The following is a 20,318-nucleotide window of genomic DNA, read 5'->3' as shown; positions in this document are numbered from 1 at the left end:
CAGGTAAGGCACCCTGACGTCTTGGGAGGAAGCACGGGGTATAAACAAGCAAATAAAGGATGCAGAGATTAAGCGCTTAGAAGCGGAGAACACTCTAGGGTTGGATGGGATTTTGGGTGAGCAAGAGGAACTGTACCTCTTTTCGAAGCGATTCTAGAAATAGGCTTCAAATGGTACCATAAAGCCCAGGTTATGTGTATGGTATATTTTCACCAGCCCCGTCTTTAAGAGAGAAAATTACAAGGAACACGTTTTAAAAGCAGACCTGGCTGAGACGACAGAATGTGTGCAGCTCATGCCAAACATGCAATTAGAGAGGAAGTCTGCATAAAAAACAACTCAAGATGGTGCTGGGAAGCAAGGCATGAAGGTAGAGGCAAAGGGACCACTTCTCACAGCCAAGAGAACCTGGTTCCATGCCAGATTAGGAGCCAGGAGGACATGCATCCAATTTTAAAATGCTACTTTGCTTGAGGAGCAGGCACCAGATGAGACCCAGGATGAGCTGGAAATGCCAGCTCATCTTGGGCCTTACAAGAGCTTGTTCAGCAAAGAAGTGCATTGCTATAGAATGGACCTGTGTTTTGACCCAGATGGCATGAGCTCAAAAAGGCGTGGAAAAGGACGACGTACAAACGATCAAGTGGTGGGAGCAACTCCTGGAATGGGGAAGTGTTTGGGGCTTCATCGTGTTTTTGTGGGGAGGCGAGCAACGGGAAACTACAGAAGAATTGCAGAATTTACCGTCAACAATGAAGAAAGTGATGTTGTGCAAGACTGTGCACACCTTGGCTTCGTCGTCTATTCAAAGGGGACTGTGGTCAAGGAATTAAAAGACTGAGACTGGGATGAACAGAAGTGCAGGAACTGGAAAAGATAATTAAGTGTAGGGATGTTTCACTGGAGACTAAGGCCAAGTTCCCCCCTGCCGCACCCAGTATTGTGTGCCTGATCACTATATATGGGCACTGAAGTTGGGCAGTGGAGAAAAGGGGCAGGAAAAAAATGATCTGTTTTAAACACTGGAGGAGAGCTTTGTGGACAACCTAGGCTGACAGAAAGAAGAAGGATGGGCTCCTAGATCAGGTCAAGCCAGGGCTTTCCATGGAAACCAAAATGACAAACTTTGAAGCTGACTTTGAAGCTGGGCAGAAGGCAAGATTCCCTGGAGAAAGGAATCGTGATTGGGAAAGTTGAGGGCAGAAAAAGAAGAGGAAGATTAAATAAACATGAGACACGTTGACTGCATTAAGGAAGCTCCAGTCTTGAATTTACAGGAGCTGAACAGGGCGGTAAAGGAAAGGATATTTTGGAAGGGTTTAATTGATAGGGTTGTGGTGCTTGGAGAAGACTCCTGCAAGTCCCTTGGACTGCAAGGAGATCAAACCAGTCAGTCTTAGAGGAGATCAACCCTGACTGCTCTTTAGAAGGCCAGATACAGAAGATGAAGCTCAAATACTTTGGCCACCTAATGAGAAGGAGGGACTCCCTGGAGAAGCGCCTGATGCTGGGAACGATTGATGGCAAAAGAAGAAGGGGATGGCAGAGGATGAGGTGGCTGGATGGAGTCACTGAAGCAGTGCGTGTGAGCTTGAGTGGACTCTGGGGGAAGGTGGAAGACAGGAAGGCCTGGAGGAAGGTTGTCCATGGGGTCGCGATGGGTCGGACACGACTTCGCGACTAGCAACAATTCATAGGGGCACCATAAGTCAGAGATGAGTTGATGACACATAACAAAACTGGCTCATGGAAGAGTATTCAAGGTTCAGAGTCATATTGCTAAGAATGTCTCATAATTCACAAGAAATTAATTCCAAAAAAGGTAGCAACAGTCAACTGGGTATTGTCTTGTCTCGTGCCAACTCATGAGCATTCAAAACGTTGAAATGGCCAATTAAACAAAACAAGAGCTTTAGAGAAAAGCAACTTAGAAACATACATAAAATTAAAACACAAGTTTATGGTTAAGTTGTAGTTGTCCATTCTATGAATTATAACTTGCTAGCATTGAAATGGTTTTGTGTGTTTTCTGTAGAATAAGGGAGTTTCCTCTGCATTCCTAAAGTCACAGCAGATCAACTTTCCAGTACAACTAATTTTGCCAAGAACTTCCTTAAATTTATGCTGAAAACAGATGGGAAACAGTCCAAACAGCCAATGTCATGTGTGTTAGTGAACCTATGAGCACAGAATTTAGTCCTGCCTATTTGCAGCTCAGCGTAAAAATCAGCATTTATTCAGAGGCTGAATTGCTTTGTTCACTTTTGATTCCTGCAGTCGTCGTGCCTGTGGGTGTCAGCCCAAACTGAGATAAACCCTAAGATCTGGGTCAAGGCCCTCAACGCCACAGTGACTCTCTTGGGTGACCGCTGCAGGGCCCGGCATGCAAATTCCACAACCTTAGTTTGGGGATGCCCCACTTCTGTCCAGGTCAGTGTTGCACTACCTGTACCCATCAGGTACATTAAGTTAAGCCACTAATTTATTTATTTGGGTATTTGAGCTGGCCCCTGAGCTAGGATCTGAGCAACTCCTGGCTTCTCCTCCAACAAGTCAAATCCCTGGGCACTGTTGCTTGAGACACAAGTAAGGGGTCTGGGCTTCCTCAGCCAGCGAGATCTCCAAGGCCCACGCTTTGGGCTGGACCCTCTGGCTACTGTGAATCCGGGGCTTTTGATGAGAAGCATCCAGAATAAGACCAAGTGTCCAAAACCCAAAGCTCCACTCCACAGGGGCACAGGGGACAAGACACAGGAAGGTCGAGAAGTGAGAAATGAACCACAAGGGGCCCTGCGTGGGATTCCACGACATCTGGGGCATTTAGGGACATGCAAGGAGACTGCGTTATGTCCCTATCTCTGATATTGCTATATGCAGCTGGATAGTTCCTTTGCGGGCATTTGGGAGTTGTTAAATTGATTGGTTTGTGGCGTGTTGTGTTTTTACAGGGCTTCTGCCAGCTGGAATTTACCTAAAGGTTGTCTGCTTTTTTTAAAAACTGAAGCTGTTTGCCTTTGGGCTAGGGCTGAACTGTGATCGGCAGACTTTTCATGCCTCGGAGTTTTGATTTTGCAGTGGACGGTACCCACACGTTGAGGTCTTGGATTCACGCTTAGGGGGCATCCTGCTTCTCGTCCTTGCGTAACCATCGCGGTTGGATCACAGAGCAGAAGGTGCAACTGTAGGGAAGAGGCAGTGCCCTCAAGGGCCGTCGTGAGCCGAAAAGCAGAGGATCTGGTTTAGATGCGTCCGGACGCAGACTGAGGAAATGCGGGTGGGGGAGAAGCAGAAAGAGAGGACACAAGCAGGCTCAAGCGGCTGTGCAGGGGTGAGGTGGAGTGTCGTGCCATCGACAATTCGGCAGACATCTTCTTGCTGCGGTGTGCTCAGTCTCTTCTCGATGCATCCGTCACAGGTGCTCTAATGGTGCTTTCTAGCCACCTGGACAGCTGCGCAGAGGCAAACGGCACACCAGGGATAAGGGGAGAAAGGGCCCATGGTACAGTCGGTGTCAAGAGCTCCCCACATGGCGACTACCACCGAAGAGCGCATCATGCGGCACTCTGGCAAACTGGTACCAAACCTCATCCACACTCCTGACCTTCAGCTACAGAGCATTTCAGCAGATTTCTAATCTTGCGTGGCCTGGAATGAGCATATTTCTGCCACCTGCAAATGTGTCCAGATAGCCTCGTGTCCTTTTTCAAATTCATGTCCTGATGTCAACGGTTGAGAAAGTTGAGCAGATTTCTGTTCTTCCTGTGCGGAAGGGTCGAACAGCTGTGAATAAGCACGTTTTTCGAAAAGGTACATGCCAGCTTTCCAACAAGTTGCACAAGGTGGCTTTGTGTCCATGCCCGCTAAAAGACAGCTTTCATCGGCACCTGCTCAAAGCAGCTTTTTGGCGGGATTGGCCAAAACAGCAGCAGCTCAACAGGCCGAGGACTGGTGAGGCTTTCTCACCAAGACCGTGGACTCTAATCTTTGACATAGCGACTCTGGAATTTAAGTTCCTATCCAGGCCACAAAACAAAGCAGTTTAAACTGGAATGGAACCAGCTGTTCTTTAACTCTGAGGAAAGCACTCCTTATGCGGTTGCCTTGAAACTCCACTCCAGAGGAGTCGTGTCAAAAAAGGGACGGAAAGTCAGGGCAGTCTCATTTCTTTTAGAGGTTCTGTGAGCCAGAGAACCCACAAGAAAATTCTGACAAGCCAGTCCGAAACCTGGCTAGCTAAGGAACATTCTCCTGCCTCAGCTGTGGGTTGGCAACTCAGGGTGGGCACTTCGCGCCCTGCCTGCGAGCAACTCAAAACAGTGCTTGCGAAGTAGATCTGTCATCTCCGGGCACTGCTAGGCTCGGCACTGGAACCGTGCCCAACGCCATGAGCAGTAGAACATGTGCTGTCCACACAGAAACTCCCTGGAGAGCAACCTGTGATCCACTCCAATCTCAGTATTCAGACAGGGTGCCGAAGCTCTTCCACCCCAGGCCACATTCCACCTCTGGGCAGCTTCTGCAGGCCACATTCCAGGGTGCGTGTGGCCAAACGCAGAAGGGGCAGGGCCAAAATACTTGCTCGTTAGAGTTCGAAGATCTCACCACAGCAAATAAGTGCCAGGAACATCCACCTTTTGGAATGGGGCAGGTGGACTGAATAAAAGCGCATGTCACGAGCAGGGCTGGCCGGAGCCGGGGGTCAGACTAGATGACCTGGCAGACCCCCTCTGACTCGCTCTGTTTCTGTGTTTCTGTACAATTCTGGTACATTTTCAGGGAAGAGACTGTAAGTGCCCCAGAGCAGAGGTATGTGAGACCTGGTACTCTCCAAATGCCCTGGACTATAATACCCACTGTCCCACCCAACATGGCTAATGCTCAGGGATTTGGGGAGACGCCGTTCAAAACTTCTGGAAGGTACCGGGTTGCTCATTCTTGCCATAAGCCGAAGACACAGATGCGCGAGATGCAACCAACACAACAGCTCAGAGCACAACAGCTTGGATCAAAAGCATTTTGTCTTGGGCACAAGGCGCACCCACAACACAACCAGTCATGCTAAAAAGTCACTCGTTTGTGACTTCAATCACGTCATCCAAAACAAAACTGCCAAACTCATCAGATGAACATTCAGCCGTTCTTTATGCTCTTTCTTTCCCAGAACACTGCCGCAATTCTCCAAGCAAAAAAAAAAAGGAAGAAAGAAAAAGCCAATTCTATCATAAAAAAGGGAATGGCTCAGAGATGATGATGCAAACTTTGCTATCAACTCAAATGTGAATTCTATTGTTGATACAAGTCATGCTCAGATGTTCCAGCAAAGATTTATTGAAGGTCGTTCTATCCAGTTACCGCCAATCCCCCACCCAAGAAGATACCCTTATGCTTTGCTAACCACAAAGCTACTGAGCTTCATCCATGCCCTGCCCCAGACAGTTCAGTTCCGCAGCTGATTACTCCCAGTGGCTGCACATCATTTTTGGACAGAACAGAAAAATACAGGAAGCTAAACGTGGAATAACCTTTGCAAGCACCTTTGTCCAAACACACCTTTAGTGGGACACTGGCCACACATGCTGCGGCGGGTTAGGACACAAGCAGGCTCCTCTGAAGAAACAAGATACGATGACTGTTAGGGCGAGCAAACATGGGCGCACGGAATCTACCAAGATACTGGAAAAATAATACTTGAGCAAAGATAAGGCCCAAACCACTGGCAGTCCATCTGAGCTTGATTATCTGCCGTTTGTAAACAGACAAGAACTGCAAAGGAAACGATGCGCAGGACACGCAGACAGAGCCTATGGGGAGGGGGGTGAGCACAGATTACATGTGAAACGCAGCAATGGTTTAGTTTTATCGTGGCTTGAGTACAATAAACAGGGTTAATTGCTTAAAAGGGCTGTCTTTATGGCACGGGCAAGCCACACAAAACTTGCCTTGACTGCCAAGCACTCTTCCCTTAACCATACAGGTAATGTGCTGGAAGCTGTGAAAACCGAGGCTATGTAATCCTGATTCAAACTCCTGCCCAGCCGTGACTCCAAAAGAGAATCGGGAATGGAAGAGGCAGCTTTTCTTGGTGTGCTGCTTTGATGGTTGGGAAAGATGGTGGAAGAGGGAGATATTATCTTAAATTTGATGTCTCCAGGAGCTCAGGCAGAGCACAGGAATAGACAGGGCCTGGAAGTGAAGAGGAGGGGGCACAGGAGAGAGGGATATGAGTCTGGTCTGGTCCCTGACCCCAGGATGGGACGTTCGGCTGAAAGGGCCACCCAATATGAGGACTGGACCTGTGCAGGTCTAGGCGGCTAGCCCTGTTCCAGAGAGTTGGAGCCCAGGGCTGCTGAAAAGGAGGAGATCTGGACTCAGTGTCTAGTCTGGGTCCGACGACTTGCTTTGCCCATGCAGAGACTTGCCTTTTGGGCGTTGTGAATGGGAAATAAAGAGCAAATAGACTGTGGTTTGAAATGGCTAAGGGAAAACCTAGCTCCAGACAGCAGGCCAGACCCAAAGAAACACAGGGGAAGAAAGAAGCGAGGCATACCTGGCAGGGGCGAGGGGCAAGCGGTGCAAGAGTCAAGAGACGAGGACGGATCAGCCACTGCAAAGGAGAATGGAAGCCGGGTGTGGAAGGGGGAAGATGGGCAGTGCGACCCAACGCCTGATGGCCACATCTAGAGAGGGAACACGGATTGCTCTTGGTCGGCAGCCAGGGCCGTTTGCCAGGGAGAAATATCGGAAGGGTCACCGAGTGAGCCCATCGGGCAGTTCAAGGCAGTCGGGGCCGTGACGGAAGTGACGCAACCTCCCACCCTGTTACTGAGAAATTTGCGTCCTTCTCTTCACACAGCTATGTTAAGATCTTTGGACTACAAGAGGGCCGGGCCGGGCCGGGCCTTTTGTAAAACTCCCATGCTTAGTCACTTAGGTTTTTTACTTATCAGAGGTGAGCAAGAGAAGAATTACAAGTTTGCATTTAAAGTGTCTTTCTCCTATTTTCTAGGAACAGCTCCCTTTTCTTGTCAATCGGCACTTTCTATTTTGGTCTTCAAGGGATGCTGTATTAAAATGTTGTTCAGGGGTGGGTTTTTAGAACTGCCATTCTTCCATTATATATTTATTCGACGTATATTCCACATTTCTAGTCCCACTGGGCTCTCTAAGTGGCAAAATTGATACCAAGTAACCAATATGGCAATAAAACAGTCACAATAAAAGAGTAAGATATAAGACACTAACAATATGCACGTAACAAAATATACGACAGCATACACAATCACAACACACAGCTGAGAGGTAATTAGTTCTCTGCTGTTTCGGGCTTGGGAGGAAACGGACGCACTTTTGCTGAGTGTGGATTGCTACAACAGCACGCACGGGAAGAATAAAGCACAGGGCGGTACACACAAGCCGGCGAAGATGTGTGCGAGGCGCTGGTGACAACCGGTAGGCAAAGCAGCGGAAGCGTTTGCTGCTAAATAACAAACTCTCTGGCAGCTTCCAATAAACATAAAAAAACTTCAGTTCAGCACAGAAACAGAAACACAGAAACAGAGCGAGTCAGAAGGGGCCTCCTGGGCCATCTAGTCTGACTTCCGGCACCAGCCGGGTCCACTCACAACGTGCCCAGCATAAAACACTGTGCAACAGCAAGATAAGATATGCTCAACAAGCAAAACTCTTGGCACCCCTAAACCGAACAGAAAGGCCCAGACAACGATCTGTAGGGTTTGCTGGGCACATCAGAGGAAAAGTGCTTTTCCAGCTCACCTGGCCACACGCGACTTGGAGGAGGAGGCAGCAAGTCGAGACAGGTGGGCATCTGAAAATAATCTCAAGCAAAATGATTCGAGGGGGCAAGAAAGCAAAGCCCTTGTGGGCCAAGAGCCGGTGACTCCAGGGGGACCAGGTGTGAGGGAGCTCACCTCTGGCCCTTTATTTCAGCGCCTTGCTACTCCTCAACATCACCCAAGGCCAGACTGGGAGAAATGGAGGGTTGGTTTTGGACCGGGATCTGATGTGCAACATCATTGCCCCAAGTAATTAAAGTTTAAGTTTCGACCTGTCCCTGCATTCCAGTACAGTGTTTTTGTTGATTCAGCCAGGTAAATCAACAGTTCGCTTGCAGCCATTCAGAAATGCTGGCGTTCTTAGAAATGCACTTCCCGACTGACATTTTGCATGTAGGACAACCTTTCATAGCACGTGGGCAGTCAAACCTGCACTCCACTTTCCTCTGATATCTGTTTTAGCGTTTGCTTCCAAACCTAAGACTTGAATAAACATGCTGATAGGGCTCGATTTCAGTCATGCTGAAACCTGAAGCAATTTTACCTAACGAACAGGGTCCCGCTACAACGGCCCCTGCCCTTCTTCTGTAGGATTGAAAACGGTGGTCAAGATCTCGTTGTTTTGACTAAGATTCTCTTCTCTCATGTCTGAGAGCCTGAGAACCTTGCCTGAATGCAAGGTTCGGTTCATACCTGGGGTGACCTTTCCCCTCGCTTTTATCTCTGAAGTTACGCAGTGCAAACAGAGATTAAGGCAGGTAGTGCAGGGGAAGTTATAAAAATAACCTTTGTTAAACAGGTTCACACCCTGCCTAGCCGAGGCATGCCCAGGACTTCAAGCCTCACCTTGTTATCAGAATTCATCCAGCTGCACTCTCACTTTGAACCACAGTCCCCAGTTCATGGCGGGTGGCGGGGGCTCAACGGCAAACGGATTCTAGCAGGGCCAAAAGTCCTTCAACAATGTGAAAGACAGAAGCACGGGCAGCACGAGGCACATACCTGGAATTTTCTTCGGGCCTCCCCAACGTATCACAGGCATGAACAGTTCTGCTGATTTCCCCGCTCCTTATTATTTCAGAAGAGTGATGGCCAACGGGTGCCTGAAGGCCCACGAACTTCAGCAGCTTTCGGCTTAAAACATTGGTCTGTGCCCGAAAATTCAGGCCCAATGCCACAGGAGCGTGCCTCCACTCGCTTTTTCAAAAGACGGGTAGGGCGCAGAAAGATGTGGGTTAAAGAAAAGATGCGTCTTTAATTTTTTAGCAACTAGATGAAATGCGTGTGTTTTCAGCTGTTCTGCAACATGGGCTATTACAGGTTTGAGGTCCCCCACAGGGAAGTGGGCACAATATCAAAATGCGCAAGGAAAAAAGAACAAAATATTGTGATTCCCTGTTCTATCAGTGATGTTACGATAGGAACACACACCAGGGCAGGGATCCTGTGAGCCATTCCAGTCAGCCAGCCTTTAAGGAAGCTGGAAAAACACATACAACAGGCAACCTTCACTCATTTTCCCTTCCATCAGTCTCCTCCGGTGCGCCTGGAACCCTGCTCCAGAGGGATGGGCGCCTTTTGAAATGGGGAGGTGGCTGCAGGGAGTGGGGAATTAACAAAAATTGCTTTCCTTTTCCACCAGCGATTTCCTCTGCAGAATCTGTTCCTTTCGACCTACCCAAGGGCTCTTTCTAGACATGGATCCCAAGTCAGAAGCCAAGCCATTGTAATTATGCATCTGTACAATGAATGATACGATTGTATACCCGAAGTTTGTCTCTCTTACATTTGCCATATGCCTTCCTATCAGTAATAAAGTATAATTCAAGAGACCAAGAAAGGGGAAGACATGAAGGAATCTGAAAGTGTGAATACCATGGATAATTCTGCAGACAAAATGCTTTTATACAACTCTGGAACTTTTGTCCTTCATCTAAAATGAGTGGCAGCGGGTTTATACATCTTCAGTCAAAGCTTCATCTTCTTGGGAGAGAACCATTCTGGCTGATGGGCAGAGTAGAAATTTAATAAATAAATACACTGAACCAGAGTGACATAATTTCAAGGGTATCCACGTGTTTAAACCTGATCTATGCCGGCAGGGTTGTCAAAACCACTGAACTATTAACATTCATTTTTTATCTCCTATCTTCCAGTTCTGCTGTCTCTTGGGTCTCATGAACTTGAGTAACCTTTAGAAAATATGACTGCACCATCACATTTTTCTTAGCCTGTTCTTACTAATCTGATGGGGGTGCTCATAAGGAGCATGTGGAAAGAGAAACAGCCATTGAGAAACAATTTTGTTTCTTGTTCCTCCATGACAAATTGCACAAACTGGACTATTCACGGTGTGAACATAAGTACAACTGTTTCTGCCGGGAGGAAACTGACTCAAAAGCCAGGCTGTACGTGAGATTCAAGGCTCTGCTGAATGGTACCACATCGAGACTCGCTCAGTAGGATGGACCCTGATAGGTGAGCTGGGCAAAAACCAAGCTGGCAAACAGGGCAGTCCAAGAGTCCATCGGTCCATTCTGCAACAGACACAAGGCACAGCTCAGGGACTAACGGGGATTAGCGGCCAGAAGTCCGCCAAGCTTACTGTACAACCGCTCCTGCAAGCAGAGATTAAGGACTAGGCCTGAGCCCATCTTGGCAAACAAGCAGAAAACACACCTTCCAGGAAGCAGGACACCAGAGGGAAGTGAGGTTTGAGGGCTACCCATGTAATGGTGATAGCAAAAGGCAAAGGCTTCTGTAACAGCTAGAAGGCCAGTCGTCCTGCTGCTGGGGAATCCGGCTAATGTCAGCTGGCCCCAGTGAGCAAGCGAAACGACTCAGGAATGGTGGGCAGAGGAGGTGAAAAGATGCCACTGGAGGGTTTCTTCTGGTTTAAAGTTGCCAGGTATGGCAGTGACAGTGATCTCATCTCAACTGACACACGGGGAGGATGCGAAACCCACACTCTCTCCAAAAATAAACTCGACCAAATTCTTGCCCAGATGCAGAGCTTAGGAAGAGGCGATTGATCAGGCTCGGTTCTTGGGTTCTATTTTTTACATTCTTTCAGCCCTCATGTCTGATTTTGACCCCTCCCCTTGCACTGCACTTCTAACACACAGATAAAAAGTGCTGGGCACTTTGGAAGAAATACTTATTTCTTGTGTGCATTTCTTGCACATTTCGAAATGAATCTGTTTTTAAAGCCATTCCCAATGAAGACGGCGTGTTTCTGCACACATGTATTGTATATGCATTCTGTGTACACATTCCAGCTCGCAATAAAATTTTTCATCTGTCCCTTGCAGAGGAAAATCTATGGAGCCGTTATTGACTCGGCTGCATGAGTGACGAAAGACTGGGCAGGAATGCAGCCTTAGCCGCGATTGTTAAAACACATTGCTCGCCTTCTTAGGAAAATGAGTGCTTCATACAGGTTTTACCTGCGTGGCAGGAATTTTGCCACGCCGGCCTTGCTTTAGCAGAGGGTTTGGGACAGGCAGAGGGCAAAGAGAAATAAGGAAGTCCAAACCTATGGGGACTACCTCTACAACCTTACACAACAGGGCTGTGTTGTGTAGTAGTGCTCTGCAGGCAGAAATTTTTATCCCCCCCTTTCACACACAGACTCTCTCTCACACGCACACAACAAACCAGCAACTCTTCTCATAACCTGCACGTTTCCATTCCTCAGATGACACAGGTACAAGAACCGCAACGTGAAACGGTGCATGATGAAAATGCAACGAAAAAGACCTCGTGGCCACAGCTCAAGCGAGGCTCGAGACAGAATGCTGGACCGCAAACAGGCAGCCGGCCCACTCAGCCGCTCCGCATAGCTTTCCCACTTCCTACTCTCGAATCAAAAGCCATCTGGACCCTCTCCCTGGCTTGTTTTGAAATTCCACTGGAAAAAGCCTGTAGCTATTGTCGTGTTTGCGTTGCTAGATTTCTCCCCCTTGTGTTTTTTATTAAGGGCAGGGCGGCCAAGAGGAGAACAGTGTGTGCGCTGACCTGCGTGGCCGACACAGGCCCTGTGTAGGCTGCAGCACGGCCGCTCACAACGTCAAGCTGCATTCAAAAGCCCCTCCAGCTGGGCCAGCCGCTCCGACTGACCTCAATAGCTGTTTTCATCCTCCTGTCTTAAAACACGCCGTGAAAGGCTCTCCAACTTTTTGGTCCAAGATAGGAAGGCTGATTTGGGGCTTAATTTCTACAATTGCAATGACTAAAAAAGCCTTCTCTTTCCTTCTGCATCATATCTCTGACATTAAAGCTGCCGGAAAAGCTGCCTTATCTTTCAGCTTGGTAAGCTGAGAGGTCGCCTTGCTGATTGAACAGAAAGACAAAAAATGCTATACACAAACAAACAAATTCCAAGTCATTAAGCTATGCTGGAAGATGTGTTTCACCATCCAAAATACTTTCCGGGACCAAACCCTAAGTGGGACTACAAGCCATAGCAACAAGAAGTGTTTCCAGCCGTAGAAAACACAGCAAGGTAATGCCAATGTAATGTCTGGGGGAGTGACAAACTTTTGATGGGAAGAGACATCTTCGGACAGAAGCCAATCTCACTCACAGGGAGAGACTTCTAGCTATGCTCACTCAAAGTACAAAAGAAGAGACAGTAAGAAGTTGCTAACTTGTACAGTTGTCTGTCCCTTCTATCCAGGCCTCCAATGCCATGAGCCTTTTCCCTCTAACATTTCTAGAGAACCAAATTCCGCATGAAATACAAGGAAGGTGTGCTTTATCCCAACTGCAGGGTTTTATTATATCAACTCTTCAGGATGTTTCAAAGACAGGCAGGTATCAGCAAATGGAATCAGTTTCACTATGGAAAATGGGCTTCTCGGACATCCGAAGCTGGGCTTGAAAAGCGAGGTCACAAGGTGCTAGCCACTGGATCCAGAAATTCCCCCTCCTTCACCTCCACCATCAGTGGTCCATCAGGACAACATCGGTGGGTGAAGGGGAGGAGGAGATCAGAAACAGGCAAACTTCTATTTCCTCAGCTCCAGAAGTCACGCTTCTGGTGTGCCAAAACGATTATCTTCAAAGGGATTTTGAGAACCACTTAATGCAGAATATGCTAGGATACACTTTGAAAGTGCTGACCCAGTACTTGTGGGCCTCCTTTCGCTGTGCACCCTGGAACCGGTGTGGTGTGGTGGTTAAGAGCGTGGGGCTGAGACTTGGGAGGTCTCGGTTCTAGTCCCTGCTCAGCCATGGAGCCCCCTGGGAAAATTTGGGTGAGCGCCAGACTCTCAGCCCAACCTACCTCACCAGGCTGTCGGGAGGTTCAGATGAGGAGGAGGAGGAGGAGGAGGAGGAGGAGGAGGAGGAGGAGGAGGAGAATTACGTAAGCCACCTTGAGGTCCTTGAAAGGAAAAATATAACAAATGAACAAATTGGATTTAGCCTTCCAAACAGAAAAGTGACTACACTGAAATGAAAACAGATTGAGAGTAGGGGCAGAGAGACAGAAATACTCTGACCAGGCATACCTCATGGCCTAGGGATGCATAAAAAGGCCATTTCCTCGTGGTTTTATTATTTCTGTTTCCTTCACTCCTTTTCCATGTAGGAAAGGGTTTGCCAGAGCACAGAGAGTTGATGAAACAGACTTTCACTTTAAGGGCGGTTGATCAAGAGTAATGAAATCCCAAGTGAGCACTTTCCACAGGCCAACATGTTGCACCAGAACATTTTTCTAAGAAACCGGAGAATGTCAAGATGGTCAGAAGACCATCTTCACCACTTCAGCTTGTGTAAGCAAGAGAGCTTGCTTCACAAGAGAGTCAACTGCTGGCTTGAGAGTCTGGACTAAGGAAAAATGATGGTGTCTTAAGAAGAGGGTGGATGTGCAGGGAAGAGCTAAGAGATTGCGTCTACTGTAACAGACGTGAAACGGTGGCCTCGCTAGAAGAACTGAGGTAGTGAAACACACATGCCATGTTTTGCTTGCCTCCAGGAAGTTTGCTGTCACATGTGCCCTTTCTGGTGTCGTGAAAATTGAACTGGACAAAGTGTCCCTGGGAAGGCCCAATTCACCCAACGGAAGCCATTCCCTGTGGGAAAACATTTAGATAAATCTTCTCCAAAGTGGTGCCTTGCAGCTGTTTAGGTCTTCAACGATCACCAGCCCCAGAAAGCATGGCCGATGGCCATAAATGCACTGATAACTGTTTCCCATAAATTTCCCTTAGATACAGGATTACTGTCTCTACTCGCACAAAGAATGGTATATGGAGGAGAGTACAACTATGCACTGGAGCCTTGTACCATCTCATAGAATAATAGATTTATTGCAACCCAAGTTTCTATGGACTAGAATCCACCAGATGTTATTCTCAGGTGGAAGATTGTGTATGTCATACAAAAGCCTCTCTGTAAAGTTTTGCATTTTTTTAAACACAACGGATTCCCTTCCAGCATCTATTTTAAGCAAAAACAAAACCTCAAAAGGCCAAACATAAACGTAACCAGGGAGAATAATGCATTATATAATTATTTTGCTGTTTGTGATTGCAAATTTCTTCTTTGAAGGAACAGCACCATGGCTGCTTTGATAAGCTTATCAGAGACTACCATTCAAACCCAACACTGGCAGTTTGATTGCAATAACTCTTGCAGAACTTGGGATGCCCAAGAAATATCATATGCAAAGGAAAAAAGCTTAAAAGTTGAGATGAAAACATCGGAGGAAACCGCCTTCCCCTCAGATTGCAAGGAATCAAGTCCAGCCTGGATGAACAACTTGAACCAAGCTTTAGGCCACGAGAGCACACATCCTCCCTTACCTTTTCACTCATGAATTCCTCTAGCTATCTTGCAGCTGGTTTTAACACAGGATGTGATCACTTTCAACCCAGTTCAAAATGGAAACTTTATACACTTCATTAACCACTCTGAGAACTTTGGGGGTTAGAAACTCATCTGGTTCATGTTTATCCAGGGCGGCGAAGATCATAAACAAGCCCAAATAGAGGGTTCAAGGGAATCTGCTCACAAGAGGTGGGGGAGGCACCCATAATTCGACAGTCTGCTTCCCACTCTAACCCTGGCTTCTTGATGTTTTTTAACCCTGGTTTGGACATGTAAGGCAGAGTAGGAAAAAATCCCCATAGACTAATTGATTAATTTCATTTCTGTATCTCCCAATAGTGAAAGTTCTGTGGACAGTCCACAGCAATTCATAAACGCACCATCCCTTACACAGTACAAACAAGATAAAAATTTCAGTACACAGCATTTGAAACTGAATTTAAAATTCACTTGAGAAGCCAAGAACCGGTTTTCAAGATGACTACTTCAGTGAAAAGTCTCCCATATGCCACTACAGGCCCCTGAATGCCTTGGAGAAAGGGGCAGTCTTAATGTGGTGCCAACAGGACTTGGCACCAGGTGGGCCTTGGGATGGAAGTAATTCCACAACTGAAGATTCTCTGGGGAGGAGGCTTTCTCGGCGACCCCTGAGGGGGCCCCCAGAGGAAGGCTTAACTGTATGAATGCGACATACGAACCCCCTTGTGAGTCCCTATAGAGATGGCAACAGAAAGATCCTGCTGACAACGCGACATGGAGTTTCAGTGCAAGGAAGCCAGTCCCCATCTGTTGTGGGATGGGAAACCAGGCTGATCCTCCTATGTCAGCTTCCTACGTTGCTGGTTTGAGGAGCAACCCAGCCTAGAGAGAGAAAAACTGCAGCATTTGGCTTGGATTAGAGGCGATTCTTCTGCGGGAACATGCCTGCAGCCTGCAAGAGCACATGCAGAGAGCGCACTGAACTTCAGCCAGTGAAGACGGGAGGAAGCCAGCAGCCACTTAAGGTTAGTGGCAGTGCCCCAAGGTCAGGAAAGAGCCCGGTGCTGCTCCCACTGAAGGATGCAGCCCAGGTACCAAAGAGATTAATTCCTTCCTCTTCCCCTGCTTTCACAGGGTTCGAATTCCTGAGATAAGCGGCTTTCAACCAAAGTGAGACAAATTAAAATGCAGAGGCTGCTCAGAGTTAAGGAGCAGTTGGATGACAGTGAGGAATCCAAATCATAAATTAAGGGGGTCTCTGGTCGCTGGTTTCTCCCCTCTGGGTAGGATAGAAAGATTCTTTCAGGAAGATTCAGCAAGGAGAAACTTTCTTGCAATCATGTTTGCCTTTGTTTGAGCACACCAAAACCAACTGACAATAGTTTGACTCTGGGCTGCTGTATTAAAAGGCACAGCTCTTTTAAATGACTCTTCCTGGAAGCTTATTTGCTGTTCTGTTAACACAAGAAAAGATACTAGAAGTTTCTGCCGCAAGTATGAAAGAAGTCAGTTCATGAGCAAGCCCTGGATTGTTTTGGAATTTGTTTTGGCATGGTGCTAGGTGATGATCGATGCACACATAGTGAATAACAAACACATTTGATTAGCATTTACTGAGAGATGGGAGGGCCTTTTTAAACAAGCAAGAGTAAATTTGCCTACAGATTAATTGTGAAAACAGAAACAGAAAAACAGAGCTGCTGCTATAGAACTGAGCTGCAGCAATTTGTTCTACTAGTGAACTGAAATGTCACCAGAAGAGAGAACCTCACCGCACAGTGAGATCAAGAGCATTTCAACAGTGACTTTTCAGATTCCCATTTGGCATGTTCTTTGCAATTCTCAAAGAAGCCTTCCTGCATCTCAAACAAGGAAGCAAAAGCAGAGGCAAGCAGGAGACAACGCCAAATAAAGTTTCCTAAATCTCATATCCCTCACTGGCTATCAGTACATACATTCAGTTCTTTGTGTACTCAGACTACAGACGGTTTGGTTTACGGGCCTTCAGAAAGAGCACATCCAATGCCCTGAAGAATTCAGGGGGGAGATGTGGGTCTCCACAGCTCATGGTCACTCACTGGATGTGTGTCGCACTAGAGCAGGTGGGGAGGGGAAGAGGGAAGCTAGCTGCACACTGAATTGTTCAGAAGAGAGAGCATGCGTAATTTCTTACCTGGAAGACAAGGTGGCAAAGTCTCCTCCGTCCAGCAGTCTGATTTTGCAGAACAAAACACCATTCACAAAGGGAACTGCCGTCAACTCCTCCAAAGTAAAAATGGTTTGAAATTTGAACTTCTTCTTCTTCATCAGAAACGCCATGGGCAAAGTCGAACGAGGCCAAAATAAAAAGCCCAGAAACACCAATTAAAAGAAAAATCAAAGAGCAGCAGCTCTGGACAGAAATGGTCAGGATGTTTCAAAACGTGAAACCACAACATAAAACTTTTAAAAAAGTCCCCGGTGAATCCAACGTACAAAAATAGAATTCAGATGCAATGGTAGCCTAGCTTTACATGAAAAATCCTCTTCTCTCTTTGGTGGTCTGATCTGGCTATAGTTTCATTGTTGGCGAGGACTCCAGGTAAGAAGGACGGCAGGTGGAGTCTCTGGTTCATTTCCGAGGGGGGGGAAGGAAGGTAAAAATCTGCTCCAGACCAGCAGGAGCAACCTTGGTTAGACGCTGTGATGCTCGGTTCCTCTCAGTGCTCGGCTTGAAAACGTTGCTGGCTTCTCCCTGGGCTTGCGCACAGCATAGCTGAGATGTCACGGTCCGAGTCTCCTCCCCCTGGGCAAAGGTTTCACGTGGATCAGGGCATTTGCTGTATATGCTGTGGCTTCCACCGGCTTCTTGTCAGCCTGGGGAAGGGAGCAACGTGGTGAGTCCGAGTTGTTATTGTTGTTGTTGTTGTTGTTGTTATTATTATTATTATTATTATTATTACATTTCTATGCCGCCCCTTGCCGGAACCTCGGGGCGGCTTACAGCTCCTCCCTCCACTGCCTTCCCCCTTCCCTGGCTAATTAGGGGTGTCTTATCTCATGCCATTCCAAGAAGGCCCTCAGATGATTTCCTTGAACCCCATTTACTCTCCTTTCCTCTACAGAGCAACTGTCACCAGTCCAAATGCATTTTATGTTTCCATGTTGTGCACCAACACAACCAGATTTTCTCCAACTGCCCGTCTCATAAAAGGATGGCTTCTAATGCACATATGCTGCCTTCCAAGGACAGACGGATGTACGGATACATGCCTCCAGCAAGAAGAATTTGCAAGAGATAAATACTCCACAGATGGTGGGTAAAAAACAAGAAAATGTGGTCCCCACCCCTGTGCTTCAGCATCTATTCACTCTCCCTACTATGAAAAGCCAAGAGACGGCAAGACGATTTCTTGAAGGATTTACCAAACAAAATTAAAACCAGGCTGACTTTGCTCAATCCTTAGGCCTGCTTTTGGAAGCAGATCCTTCTGAATTCAGCCAGCTGGTTAGCTCTTTGTAGCACTCACACGCCGATTAGAAGTTATTGCCTCTAAGTACAGCCTGGGAATATAAAATCCAGCTTGTGAAGCAGTTTACAAGGATCGATTCTGGTGGCTCCTGACATTCTCCTAACATCCTGCCTCTAACCCGTCTCCTCATCTGGAGGAATGCTTGCAAAGTTCGATGCCACAAGCTTAGCGATGGCCCCTCTCGCCTGCTGGGGTCAGCTATGCTTCACATAAACAGCCCATAAGCATGACTTCTGGGACTGGGATTTCCACCCCTGCCTCCGCCCCACACGCATGGCCCATACCCCCAAGACCACCGGTGCTGTGAACCCTGCATCATGTTGGCCACATCCCCATGTAACGGGAACAATCCGCTTCTTCCTTCTCTTGGACACCTCTGGCCGTCATGCTCAATCGCATGGTCCCCTGACACAAAGAAGAGGGTTGCCTCACCTCTGACTCGCCTGCCCTCATCTCCCCATCGGACGGGTCTCAAATTTTACAACCTGCCAACAAACCCCATTAAGGGGAGCCCAATTCCTACACAGCAATCCTTAGAACTTCAAGCCCAATGTAACAAGAAGGGTGACCATGTGCCACAAGAGCTACCTCGCCCCTCCTTGCACCCCTACTGCCCATCCTCCTCCCTGGTCTTCCCAGGTCTCCCCAGGCTCAGACTGGACGTAAACCACAGACAGAGCTCAGATACTAAAGCTTCATGGGCTAGAGGCCTTAGCGAGGAGATGAAGCTCCAGCGAAAACGATCAAGACAGTCCTACCAACAGTACACGGTTTTCAGAGCTATTTCAAGCTACGCTGTACTTAAGTCACATGGTGCATCATTAAACTGTGGGATTGACTTCCACGAGATGCAGCGGTGGCCACCAATTTGGACAACCTTAAAATGGAACTGGCAGATTCGTGCAGGAGGCGGCCAGCTAGCGGCTGCCGGTCCTAATTATATTCTGCTGCCAGCATCAGGTGCAATATGCTTACCTGTCCTAGCTTCTGGAAAGCATGGGCAGAAAGGTGCTCTCGCACCTGAGGAAAGAAATAATCCTGTGGACAGACCACAGGGGGAATGGGAAACTGGCACACAGCTTCAAGATCTCCCAGCTAGTCCGGGAGCAGGCAGACAAAGAAAGTCCATAGCCCTCTTGCTGCGTTTGTGGACTTTTTGCAGATTATACCAGGCTGTGCCTACCTTGGCTTAATCAAGCGTTGTGCTCTTAATATTATTAAGCAATGTGTGCTATTTAAGGCTCACAGAACACAGATTAGTTACGCCTTAGCAATTAAGATCATGTTGAGTATTTACTCTTCCTCTGCACATTTAAGACACTTTGGGGGATGACAGGGATCCTAGCAGAGAAATTTAGTGGATCATTACAAAACTGATGTAATGATTACAAGGAAGATCACTGCTCAACTTTGTTATCTCCCTTCACTTGGAGAATTTGGGAAGCAGGCTGAACCCTGAAAGCAGGGTCAAATTCTGATCTGAATCCTGACAGCAGGAGTTCCACATATACATATTTAAGAGGGATCAGTGGAGGGATCCATGCTGCACTGCAACACAAAGCAGGACTACTTAGAATCAAGTGCTCAGTGTATTTACTCCTAAGTGTGTGTAAGATCGCAGTCTTAGCTTGCAGTCCTAAATGGATAAATTCCTGCAGACAAAGTGCAACTGGATTTCAATGCAACATCAAACAGAAGAAACAGTTAATCTGCTAAAGCAAGCGTATTTCTTCTGTAAGTCCTCTATCTTGAAAGACAACCATAAAAATGTTATCTTTAAGGCAAATCTTTCAGGTACAAGTCATTAAAGCATTTTATGCCCCACTGGTCTTGGTAGGAGAGGATTTAGGCACCTGCTTAATGCTCCACTGAAGCAAATGAAGTTTCACCTACACGTACATTTTGGCTGAATCATTCCTATATTCATATACAGCGCTTGTATGTACATAAAAGCACACATGCTACACACGCTAAGCATGAACGCGCCCCAAAAGACTTGCATGGGCTTGCATGTCTGAATCCAGCCCAGTGCACGCATGCACGCACGTGGACTCGCAAAATATAAATACACGTGCACACGTTACATCTGCAGGGGGACGCACACACGTATCTCCACTGGGTCGGGTCCGGGTTCCGCCACTGGTCCGTGGGACCCGGGAGTCCGCGCGAAGCGAAGCCCCGCCGCCCCCGACGGGCCCAA

The 20,318-nt window shown here is 47.5% G+C and overlaps 1 protein-coding gene across 1 annotated transcript in view; it reads right to left on the bottom strand.

Moving 5' to 3' along the window:
• FAM102A (family with sequence similarity 102 member A) overlaps nt 1-17,462 on the bottom strand; it is a 38,249-nt gene extending 20,787 nt beyond the window's left edge. Inside the window, exon 1 of the mRNA XM_044439817.1 lies at nt 16,780-17,462. Coding sequence (XP_044295752.1) covers nt 16,780-16,925 — 146 coding nt within the window. The 5' untranslated portion in view covers nt 16,926-17,462. The remainder of the gene's footprint in view (nt 1-16,779) is intronic.
• Between the last annotated feature and the right edge of the window lie 2,856 nt (nt 17,463-20,318).

This window comes from Varanus komodoensis, unplaced genomic scaffold, assembly GCF_004798865.1.
Source record: "Varanus komodoensis strain SLA01 unplaced genomic scaffold, ASM479886v1 scaffold36, whole genome shotgun sequence".
Lineage (NCBI taxonomy): Eukaryota > Metazoa > Chordata > Lepidosauria > Squamata > Varanidae > Varanus > Varanus komodoensis.
The sequence above is the reverse complement of the archived record's forward strand: the minus strand, read 5'-3'. Positions and strand labels throughout refer to the sequence as shown.